Source organism: Pelophylax lessonae (genome assembly GCF_965119305.1).
Source record: "Pelophylax lessonae genome assembly, chromosome: 11".
Lineage (NCBI taxonomy): Eukaryota > Metazoa > Chordata > Amphibia > Anura > Ranidae > Pelophylax > Pelophylax lessonae.
The window spans coordinates 24,433,790-24,446,235 of record NC_138778.1 but is presented as its reverse complement, the minus strand read 5'-3'; the positions used below and the strand labels follow the sequence as shown (position 1 = coordinate 24,446,235).

Sequence of the window (12,446 nt, the reverse complement as noted above, 5' to 3'; positions counted from 1 at the left end):
TCTGCAGTCGGCTGTAGTCGGCGGACAAAATTCTTGTGCAGTCTTTTGCACTTTTCAACAGACACCGACAGCCCTGGACAAAAGACGGCCGATCGTTCGGCCGACGATCGGTACGTGTGTACGGGGCTTTAGAATTGTGTCTGGATCAGGCAAGAGTTTTGTACATGGGTACTTTAAGCTGCTGCAGGTAGATGGTCCTCTGAGTCAATTGACCTGTGTGGTTCCTGTTGTTGCCAGAGAGTTAGTAATACAGGGAGATCATGCAAGACGTTGAAATTGTGGTCAGTCATTAGCAAATGTACAATGAGCATGTCTGTGCAAAGTGCTAGGTCTGTCAGCTACAGATCCTTTGTTGCCAATAAAATGAAAAATTGTAGCCTAGCCAATAGCCCTTTGCTTTGACACAGATGACCCAAGGAGGTCCTGAATGTGCATGTAATAAATGTCACTCTATGGGAGCCCTGATCTGAAGGCTTTAGGCTGGGAGGTGTCCCCAGCCCTTCCCCCCCACCACCATGGCTTCTGCAGTGATACTGGATAAATAAAGCACTTCCTCTTTCACGGCTGATAATTGCAGTGTGCGTGTGTTTGTTGCTTTTTATATGGCAGCTGTATATAAAATTCTGCATGCATCCATATAAAACAGCATTGTGTTTTGGGTTCTAGGAGTTGTGTTGCTACTTTCTCTATATAGATCCCACACCATTTTATGTGACAGATCCCCTGTTTGACAAGGTATTTCTTGAATATGGGTTTCATTTTGCGAACTAGGGAGGTCCAATGCTTGTAATGGTTTATATATGCAGCATTAATGCTGATTGGTCGGTGAAATATCTGCTTGCCCTCATTGGTCCAGTGCCCAGATCTATTGTGATGCTCGTCCATTACTAACAAAAACATAAACATGGTACTTTTATCCTTTCGCTATACTAAATTGCAATGAGATTTAGATTAATTTTTGCTGAGCTTTCCTGAAAGGGCCCAATAAGTGATAATGAAAATAAGGAGCATTGCTTGCTGGGGTGTTATGCTGACCATATAAATATATAGATATACAATTTTTTTTCCACTTGACGACCAGGGCTATTTATGACCTTTGCTTACAAGTTAAAAATCCGTTTTTTTTTTTTTTTTGCTAGAAAATTACTTGGAGCGCCCCCCCCCCCCCCCCAAAAAAAAAAAATTATATATATATATATCTATCAGCAGAGACCCTAGAGCAGTGATGGAGAACCTTGGCACCCCAGATGTTTTGGGACTACATTTCCCATGATGCTCATGCACTCTGCAGTGTAGTTGCGCATCATGGGAAATGTAGTTCCAAAACATCTGGGGTGCCAAGGTTCGACATCACTGTCCTAGAGCAACCTTTTCAACACAGAGGAACCCTTGAAATAAATTTCTGCTCTCGGGGAACCACTGCTAAAAAGGAAAAATCTACCACTTATGACACATTAGTGTGACAGTCAGTGGGAAGAATTCTCCTTACTCTTGTCATCATTGGGAAGAATTACCCCCCTTACAGATAGCTAAAAGGAACAATGGTGTCATTGGAAACTTATCTGAGAGGTAGAAATTGCCCATTTCTCAAGGAACCCCTAGCAACCTCAAGGGGAACCCTGGTTGAGAAACCCTGCCCTAGATAATAAAATGAAGATCGTTGCAATACTTTGTCACACAGTATATGCGCAGCAGTAGTACAAACGCAGTTATTTTGGAAAAAATACATATTTTGAATGAAAAAAGAACTGTAAAGTTAGCCCATTTTTTTTCTAGAACATGAAAGGGAATGTTAGGCTGAGTAAATAGATACCCAACATGTCATGCTTTGTAACTCTAAACTGGTAACCTGTAGAAATTTTTAGAGGTTCTGGGCTAGAATTATTGCGCTCGCTCTAACGATTGCGGCAAAACCTCACGTGTGGTTTCAACACCTTCTGTGTGCGAGCTCGGATGGACGAGGCGCTTTCTATTTTTACATTTATTTTACATAGTAACATAGTTATTTTACTTTTTTTTTTTTTTTTATTACTTTTATTCCTATAAGACTCGGTCCACACTAGCGCGACTTGTCAGCCCCATGCATCCCTATGGGGCATCGGATGTCAGCGGAGACATGTCCGCTGACATCTGATCCGTCAAATCTGGACGGAAGGAAACCCTATTTTCCATCTGTCCAGCGGATCACATGGGATCGGATGAGAACGGACCATCCGATTCCCCCATAGAGATGTATGGGGCTCTGACAGCTGTGTCTCCGCGCACAGTGCGGAGAACAGCTGTCATCCTCCTGCTCAGCGGGGGATCGGCGGATCGATCCCCCGCTGAGATAAACGGAGTCCGCCGACGGAGCGGATAGTGTGAAAGGAGCCCTTAGGGCCAAACTTAATGGACATTCTTCTGTTGCTCTGTGCATTCAACGAATCCTCTGATGGTGCACAAAATGCAGAAAAACCTGTCCTCTTTGGAACTAGCTGCTTAAAGGTGATTTATCACTTAGTCAAATGGGGACCTGTGTACACTCCTGCCATTTTCCTGTAGTTAAGCATGCTTTACCTATTGTACATTCAGGTCAGTCCCTGGTGTCATGGAGCATGACATAATAGTAGGACTAATTCCGATAGAAACCATTTAACCTACCATCATGTTTTTAGGGTGGGAGGTAATCCAGGCAAGCACAGGGGGGACATGCAAACTACATGTAGGTAGTGCCAGTGGTGTATTTAGGTTTTGTGCTGCCCTAGGCCTGACTAAACTTGGTCACCCCCTAATATAAATGACCCACCCCTTCCTGTAAAGGCCACACCCTTTCCTGTTTATGACCCGCCCTGTCACCTACAGACCACAACCACAGTATATCAAGTGCCATCAGTGCAACCTTATGAGTGCCACCTTATCAGTGCAGCCTCATTACTGCCCATCAGTGCAGCATAGCAGTGGATATTGGTACGGCCCCATCAGTGGCCACCAGTGCAGCCTATCAGTGCAGCTCATCAGTGCCGCCTCATCAGTGCAACATATCAGTGCTGCTCCATTAGTGCAGCTTGTCAGTGCCCCCTCATGAGTGGCCATAAGTGCAGCTTTATCAGGACCCATTAGCACAGCATAATGTCCTGGATTAGTAAGGTTACTCCTTTATTTTAGGATATTTGGACTTGTGTTTGCTGCCACTAATTGTAATCATCGGATTATTTCACTTAATTGTATAACAAATAGGAAGTCCAGAGTCATTATATAAATAAGTGAAATAATCAGTGGCAGCAAACACAAGCCCAAATATCCTAAAAGAAAGGAGTAATCTTACATGATAGCAGCCCGGTAAACAGGGAAACCTGGGGCTGCCAGACTGATTTGCTTCCTAGACCCTGCCCTCAGGCCCATCTCGCCCCATAAGACTGGCATTGTACTAAAAGTGTCGTGCAAGCTGGCGGAGACCCTTTTAGTGTGGGGGCTGGGTGAAGGCTGTTTTTTTTTTTTTTTTCGTGCGGGGTGCAGCTTTTTTGCTGCCCCCCTGCAAAGTGCCGCCCTAGGCCTGGGCCTTGTTAGCCTAGGCCAAGATACAGCACTGCATTTACCACTGTGTATACGCCCACATGTGTGACTTTATAGTCACATGGGCTGCTCAGATGTTATAGGGAGGAAATTCTCAGCTTAGAAACTCGCTTAAGGGCTCTTTCACACGGGCGATCCGATCAGATCCGCCTGTCAGTTTTTTAGGAGGATCTGATCGGATCCTCCATGCAGCTCTATGGGGCAGCGGGTGTCAGCGGAGACACCTCCGCTGACACCCGCTGCCATCCGCATCTGATCCTGTGCGTGAAATCTGGACGGATGGAAACCCTATTTTTCCATCCGTTCAGTAATCGGATCGGGTGAGAGCGGACAGGCGGTCCGCTCTCATCCGATCCCCCATAGAGGGCAGCGGGGGCTGAGACACCTCCCTCTCCACTCTGCAAGCGGAGACGGAGCTGTCATCCGCCAGCTCAGCGGAGATCGATCCCCGCTGAGCAACACGGATCCGCCTACGGAGGCGGACCGTGTGAAAGAGCCCTAAAACTGAGCATGTGCAGGATTGCTAACACCGCTGCAAAATCCCAATCAAAAGCGCTGCTCAACTGCAGCCTTTTACTGCTCCCCAACTGCTTGTGTAATCAAGCTTTTAGAATTTTTTTGTCTGCTTGATGCCACAAAGCAGTTTGATATCTTTTTAATATTTGTTAGTCCTATAATAACTTCATAAATGATTTAATATTTTTTGTCTTCTTTGCAGGCACTGACATAGCAGCAGCTGAGGAAGTTGCAATAAAGTTAGAATGTGTGAAGACGAAACATCCCCAGCTCCACATCGAGAGCAAGATTTACAAGATGATGCAAGGAGGAGGTGAGGACCGCCTGGACTTCAGTGTGGTGTAGACCTAAAGAGGTCATCAGTTTCTTGTGACAGGCCTCAAGCTACATACAGCCTTGGCTAGGAGGCTTTACCATTCTGTGTCCAGAATTATTTACCAGCTTGTGTATTTTTTTTTTTTTTTTTTTCTCTCTTTAGTGGGAATTCCTACCATAAAGTGGTGTGGAGCGGAGGGTGACTATAACGTCATGGTGATGGAGCTGCTGGGACCAAGCCTGGAAGATCTCTTCAACTTTTGCTCCAGGAAATTCAGCTTGAAAACCGTACTGCTGCTAGCCGACCAGATGGTAAGTTTGTTTTGGCAATAAACATGCGGGTCAGCGTCTCGTGTGGCATTTATGCTGAATAATTAAGGCACTTTTCAAACTGTTGAATACTTGGACAATTTAGAACTTAATCTGCTGATGAACATGTGAAAAGACAACCCCTCTGGCTATTTGATATCTGGGAGAATGTTGCACGGTGAACACACGTTAGTTGCCGTCATGTGACCATGTCTGTTTTTCTCCTGCCGTGTGTTGCTTTATTAACCACTTTGACCTCTGTAAGATTTACCCCTCTTCGTGACCGGCCCATTTTTTGCGTTACGGCACTACGTTTGTTTGTTTTTTTTTTTTTTTTTTGCAAACAAAATTAGGGCTCTTTCACACGGTCCGCCTCTGTAGGCGGATCCGTGCTGCTCAGCAGGGATCGATCCGCGATCCCCCGCTAAGCCGGCGGATGACAGCTCCGTCTCCGCTTGCAGAGCGGAGAGGGAGGTGTCACAGCCCCCGCTGCTCTCTATGGGGAATCGGATAAGAGCGGACCGCCTGTCCGCTCTCATCCGATCCCCAGGATGGATGGAAAATAGGGTTTCCATCCGTCCGGATTTCATGGACAGGATCGGATACGGATGGCAGCGGGTGTCAGCAGACATGTCACTGCTGACATCCGCTGCTCCATAGGGCTGAATGGGGCATCCGATCAGATCCACCTAAAAAAATTGACAGGCGGATCTGATCAGACCACCCGTGTTAAAGAGCCCTTACTCTTTATTGAATACATAAGTGATACAAAGACAATAGGAATCCACATGATGTACCATAGCAAAAGAAAAGGGGGAGGTCATCCCATCAATTAAGACATATTAGTACATCGGCACTGCGTTACTTTAGCTGACAATTGCGTGGTCATGCGACTCTGTCACCAAATAAAATGTGTGGGTTTTTTTTTTTTTGTTTTTTGCCGTTTCTCACAAATAGCTTTTTTTTTTTTTGGGTGGGATTTGATCACCACTGCATTTGTTTTATTTTTTGTTCTTTTGCACTATGAACACACAAAAAAAGTGTTTACGTTTTTTCTCCAATTTTGGCCAATATGTATTCTGCTACATTTTGTAAAAAAAAAAAAACCCAAAAAAACATTATCCCAATAGGTGTATATTGGTTTGCGCAAAACTTAGTGTCTACAGACTGTTTGGGGTTTTTTTTTTTTTTGTGAGGTTGTGAGCTAGCTTTTGCCACCTATTCCTGAAGGGGGCTGGTTGGGGTTGCTGCAGGCTGGGGTTACCTGGTGCACAACGGGGGGTTGAGCAGTGTTCCCCACCACCCTGGGGGGTGGTTACTAGGGTAGGTATGTCCCCTGGGCTCCTTTCTTTGGGTTTCTTTGATAGCACCCTTCAGCTCGTCTGCATTGCTGGGTCTGGTGTCTCTCATCTTCCTCTTTACAATACCCCACAGATTCTCTATGGGGTTTAGGTCAGGCGAGTTTTCTGGCCAATCAAGTACAGTGACATCATGATCATGTGACCCAGTATTGGTAGTTTTGGCAGTGTGGGCGGTGCCAAATCCTGCTGGAAAATGAAATCCGCATCTCCATATAACTGGTCAGCAGAGGGAAGCATGAAGTGCTCTAGAATATCCTGGTAGAGGGCTGCGCTGACTTTGGACTTGATAAAACACAGTGGACCAACACCAGCAGATGACACGGCTCCCCAAATTATCACTGACTGTGGAAACTTCACACTGGACTTCATGCAACTTTGATTCTGTGCCTCTCCACTCCTCTTCCAGACTCTGGGACCTTGATTTCCAATTTAAATGCAAAATTTTCCACAGTCAGTGATGATTTGGGGAGCCATGTCATCTGCTGGTGTTGGTCCACTGTGTTTTATCAAGTCCAAAGTCAGCGCCGCCCTCTAGCAGGAAATTCTAGAGCACTTCATGCTCTCTGCTGACCTGCTCTACGGAGATGCTGATTTAATTTTCCAGCAGGACTTGGCACTTTCCTACACCGCCAAAACTACCAATACCTGGTTTTAATGATCATGGTATCATGTACTTGATAGGCCAGCAAATTCGCCTGGCCTAAACCCCATAGAGCAGTGGTCCTCAACTCCGGTCCTCAGGGCCCACTAACAGGCCAGGTTTGCAAGATAACTGAAATACATCCCAGGTGATATAATTTGCTACTCAGTGATTGCAGTATTCTAGTCTGCATCTCCCTAAGGTAATACTTAAAATCTGGCCTGTTAGTGGGCCTTGAGGACTGGAGTTGAGGACCACTGCCATAGAGAATCTGTGGGGTATTGTCCAGGAAGATGACGCCACATCTCGTTGCAGCCGCTCACATGTTATCTCTCAAGCAGCGAAAACCTGCAAATGATCGGACCTGAATGCAGACTGTCTGCATAGGGCCAATTATTCACAGATAATTGCTTCATGAGCAGTTAGGTGTGAGCCGCTGTGGGAGCTTTCCGCCTCCAATTTTGCTCTCAGTAGTCTTCCTCCCACAGCTAATTGCCAGGAACCCCTACTTGGGGTTCCCGCATTTATCGCACACAGTCCCCTACACAGATGTTCTGAAACGGGCCTTAGTCTTGGGGTAGATAGTGATCCTGGTAAAAGCCTGAACAAAGGATGTGCTGCCCTTTTTGAGTGGGGGGGGGGAACAATAAAGGCATTCTCAGGGGGAGTACTTTGATCTCTTTTGAGGGGTAATAAATACCTGGGATGTGTTGCCCTTACAAATACTATACGTACACTGAACGTGAAAACATGCTGGTTAACTGGCTATTGATTCTCCAGCTTGAAAGCTAGGGACAGGACACAGGAAGCCACCAAATTGATCTAATAAATGGACTTGTAACCTTCCTGCCTGTGCAGTGTTTCAGGGGAGCAGAGCTTTTTTTTTTTTTTTTTTTTTTTTTTTTTGGGCTCTTTCACACGGTCCGCATTCCATTGCGGACCGTGCTCTGCTCAGCGGGGATCGATCCGCCGGTCCCCGCTGAGCTGGCGGATGACAGCTCCGTCTCTGCAAGGTGTGCGCAGAGGGAGGTGTCAGAGCCCCGCTGCTCTCTATGGGGAATCGGATGAGAGCGGACCGCCTGTCCGCTCTCATCCGATCCCCAGGACGGATGGAAAATAGGGTTTCCATCCGTCCGGATTTCACGGACAGGGTTGGATGCGGGTGTCAGCGGACATGTCACCGCTGACATCCACTGCTCCATAGGGCTGAATGGGGCATCCAATCAGATCCGCCTAAAAAAACTGACGGGCGGATCTGATCGGAACGCCCGTGTGAAAGAGCCCTTTGGCGGCAAAATAGTCGATAGATAGATAGATAGATAGATTACACATATACACACTCACCGGCCACTTTAATAGGTATACCTGTTCAATTGCTTGGTAACACGAATTGCTAATTAGTCAATCAAATGGCAGCAACTTAATGCATTTAAGCATCTAGATGTGGTGAAAACCACTTTCTGAAGTTCAAACCGAGCATCAAATTGGGGAACAAAGGGGATTTAAGTGACTTTGAACATGGCATGGTTGTTGTTGCCAGGTGTACTGGTCTGAGTATTTCAAAAACTGCTGATCTACTGGGTTTTTCATGCACAACCATCTCTTGGGATTACAGAGAATGGTCCCAAAAAAAGAGAAAATATCCAGTGAGTGGCAGGCAATTGCGTGAAAAAAAAAATGCCTTGTCAGAGGAGAATGGGCAGACTGATTCGAGATGATAGAAAGGCAACAGTAACTCAAATAACCACTCGTTACACCCAAGGTATGCAGAATAACCTCTCTGAACCCACAACGCATTGAGCTTTAAAGCAGATGGGCTGCAGCAGCAGAAGACTACACCGGGTGCCACTCCTGTCTGCTAATAACAGGAATCTGAGGCTACAATTCTCACAGGCTCACCAAAACTTTTCCTGGTCTAAGTCTTGATTTCAGCTGTGACATGCAGATGGTAGGGTCAAAATTTGGTGTAAACATGAAAGCATGGATCCATCCTGCCTTGTATCACCGGTTCAGGCTGGTGGTGGGGGTGTAATGGTGTGGGGGATATTTTCTTGGCACACTTTGGGCCCCTTAGTACCAACTGAGCATTGTTTAAATGCCATGTCCTTCTGATGGCTCCTTCCAGCTGGATAATGCACCATGATCCAAAGCTCCAATCCTCTCACCACTGGTTTCTTAAAGCGGAAGTAAACCCATCAGATTAATAGTTTAAAAAAAAAAAAAGTTACATACTTGTGACATACTCTGTCATTTTGGTTGTGCTCTCAACCAAGCTGTCAAACCATCCAATAGCTGGTGTCAGAACTGATCACATGTGCAGAATCAGTTGAAGACCATACAGAGGCCAATATGGCAGCTTATTTGGAGGAGGGGGGGGGGGGGGGGTTGACTTCCACTTTAAACGTGACAATGAGGCCACTGTACTCCAATGGCCTCAACAGTCACCAGATCTCATCCAATAGAGCAGTGGTCCTCAACCCTGGTCCTCAGGGCCCACTAACAGGCCAGGTTTGCAAGATAACTGAAATGCATCCCAGGTGATATAATTTGCTGCTCAGTGATTGCAGTACTCTAGTCTGCATCTTCCAAAGGTAATATTTAAAATCTGGCCTGTTAGTGGGCCCTGAGGACCGGAGTTGAGGACCACTGCAATAGAGCACCCTTGGGATGTGGTGGAACGGGATATTCGTATAATGGATGTGCAGCCGACAAATCTGCAGCAACTGCGTGACGCTATCATGTCACTATGGACCAAAATCTCTGAGGAATCTTTCCAACACCTTGTGCCGTGAAGAATGAAAGCAGTTCTGAAAGCAAAAGGGGGTCCAACCCGATACTAGCAAGGTGTACCTAATAAAGTGGCCAGTGAGTGTAGATTTCAACTGTGTACAGCTGTTGGCCTTGAGTTCCACTTCATAATAGGCAAATTGTTCTCAGCATAACCTCGTCTAATTAGAATTTTAGGTTTGTCCATCGTGTGGGCGAGGGATTGATTGCCACAGTTCTGTAGAAAGTTATTTGGGAGAAGAACAGCTGACTGAGGATCAAAATTCCCCAACAGGGTGCTCCCTCCAGCAGACAGAGAGGTGGCTGCCAAACTCAGGACAGCTGTGTTTGAACATGATTGTGATGGCTGATTATGGCCTGAGGATGGACCAGATGCATTTGTTTAAGGAAGAGGAAGTTTGCCCAATTAGCATCATTGGTCTAACGTGTTTGTCTCCTCCGATCATACTGGGTTTGTACGTTTGCTTACATAATCGTCCATTCCTGTGGATGTTTTTACTTGTCCCTGTAACAAGACACGGCTTTTTTTTTTTTTTCCTTGTTTTTATTGCAGCATTTTTTAGGTTAAGCTCTACTATGGAGAAACGTAGTGCTGTAAAAATACTATACGTGGGAGGATCTAATTTTTGAGAACTGAACAGATTGTGCAACCCCTCTTCTCTCTGCATCTGATCATTCTACAAATAGCTGAGGAACTTCAGACATGGACGGACAGCAGGAGACCGGGGGGATCTTAACCACTTTACCACCGGAGGATTTTGCTGTCTTACGTCTGGGCCACTTTTTGCGATTCAGCACTGTGCGAATTTAACTGACAATTGCGCGGTCGTGCAACGCCGTACCCAAACGAAATTCACGTCCTTTTTTTTCCCCACAAACAGAGCTTTCTTTTGGTGGTATTTGATCACCTGTGCGATTTTTTTACTTTTTGCACTATAAACAAAAAAATAGCGTAAATTTTGAAAAAATAACAATATTTTTCACATTTTTGAAATTCCCCCCCAAAAAATGTAAAAATCAAATTTTTTTTGTTTTTGCGGGACTGCGACATTGCGGCGGACAGATCGGACCATTGACTGACATTTTTGACACTTTTGGGGGTACCAGTGACATTACTGCAGTAATCAGTGCTGTATATATGCACTGTTACTGTAAAATTACACTGGCAGGGAAGGGGTTAATTTTATTGGAGAGGGAGGGGTTAATATATGCCTGGTGCTTACTGACGTGTGTGGGGGGAGGTGACTGAGTGACATAAGGACAGATTGCATGTTCAGCTATGCTGAACCCTGCAATCTGACCCTGCCTGTCACTTGGAGATCCGCCCGCTTTGTTTACACAAGCGGGCGGATCTCCACACTCGATTCCCCGACGATCGGGGGAAGAGCAGCGGCAATCGCCGCTGCTCCTCCCCTGGCCCGACTCCCGCTGTGTTCAGTCACAGCGGGAGCGAGCCTCCGGCGGCACGCGCGTGCCACCCACAAGGGAGGAGTCCATCGACGTAGGTCTACGGTAACGAGCCACATTGCTGCAGTAGCAGCAATGTGAGCAGATGTAAAGTGGTTAAAGGAGTTGTAAAGTCAGAAGGTTTTTTACCTTATTGCATTCTATGCATTAAGATAAAAAGCCTGGTGTGTGCAGTAGCCTCCCTAATACTTACCTGAGCCCTATCTCCATCCAGCGATTTTGCAGAACATGCCTGCGACTCCCTCCTCATTGGCTGATCATTGGAGGAGAGCACACAGTTCCTAGCATAGCTAGAGAACTGACCACGTTGTAGTCGGGTTTTAACCGCTTAAGCTCCGGAAGGTTTACCCCCCCCCCCCTTCATGACCAGGCCATTTTTTTTTCTTCTTTTGTGATCTAGCACTGCATTAAGTTATAAAAATAATTCCCCCCCCCCCCCACAAGTAGAGCTTTCTTTTTGGTGGTATTTGATCACCCCTGAGATATAGATATATAGTATTTCTTTACGTCTATAAAACCTATCCAATAAAAAAAAATCTAATTTCTTCATCAGTTTAGACCATGATATATTCTGCTACATATTTTTGGTTAAAAATAAGTGTAAATTGATTGTAGACGCTATCACTTTTGCGCAAACCAAACTATGGAATCGAATTTGTATTTTTTTTTTAATGACGGCCACCAGCAACTTATAGCTGGACTGTGATATTGCAGCGGATAATTTGGACACTGACACTTTTTTTTTTTTCTGGAGCCAGCGACACTAAAACCGTTAAAAATGCACGGTCGCTGTACTAATGGCACTGGCTAGGAAGGGGTTAAACATCCGGGGTAATCAAAGGGTTAAATGTGTTTCTAGGGAGTGCTTGTGAACTGTGTGAGGGTTGCTTGTACTGTGGGAAGGCAGAGATCCGTGTTTCTGCTTAGCAAGGTCACTGCCTTCCCTGATCACAGAACGGCGATCTGCCTTGTTTACGGATTTCTGTTCTACCTGTGCCTCCAATGATCGGCGGACATTGCATCTGTTATGCCCCATACACACGTGCAGATTATCTGCAGACTTACCAAAACCATATAATATGAGGTCAAACCTAAACACTTTCAATTTGTATGCAATCAGGCAGGCCCTTGCACTTCATAGAAAAGGTAAGTCTGCAGATAATCTGCATGTGTGTATGGGGCTTTAGACCTGCTAATTGGCTCCCTCTGTGTCCAATCACAGTAGGAGCCGGCTTGCCAGCGGTGTGCGACCTAGACCCGGAAGTGCAGAATCGTGTACCTGTATGTGATTGTGCGCACAGGAGCCATCACCCCGCAGTAAATGTATGTGGGGCGGTCAGTAAGGGGTTAATAGGAAAGCAGAGGGAGTGGCAGAGATTTCACATAATGGAAAGCATACAGAGAAGATGATACTTCCTCATACAAGTACATGGTACAGCAGCCACATATCGGGAATATGAAGTTTTGGGGTAACAAACACTTTATTAGGCAACTGCAAC

The 12,446-nt window shown here is 45.8% G+C and overlaps 1 protein-coding gene across 2 annotated transcripts in view; it reads left to right on the top strand.

Moving 5' to 3' along the window:
• CSNK1D (casein kinase 1 delta) overlaps positions 1 to 12,446 on the top strand; it is a 72,356-nt gene that overhangs the window by 10,898 nt on the left and 49,012 nt on the right. For both annotated transcript variants that reach the window (XM_082272479.1, XM_082272480.1), the window contains exons 2-3: positions 4,271 to 4,381; positions 4,547 to 4,695. In XM_082272479.1, coding sequence (XP_082128605.1) covers positions 4,271 to 4,381; positions 4,547 to 4,695 — 260 coding nt within the window. The remainder of the gene's footprint in view (positions 1 to 4,270; positions 4,382 to 4,546; positions 4,696 to 12,446) is intronic.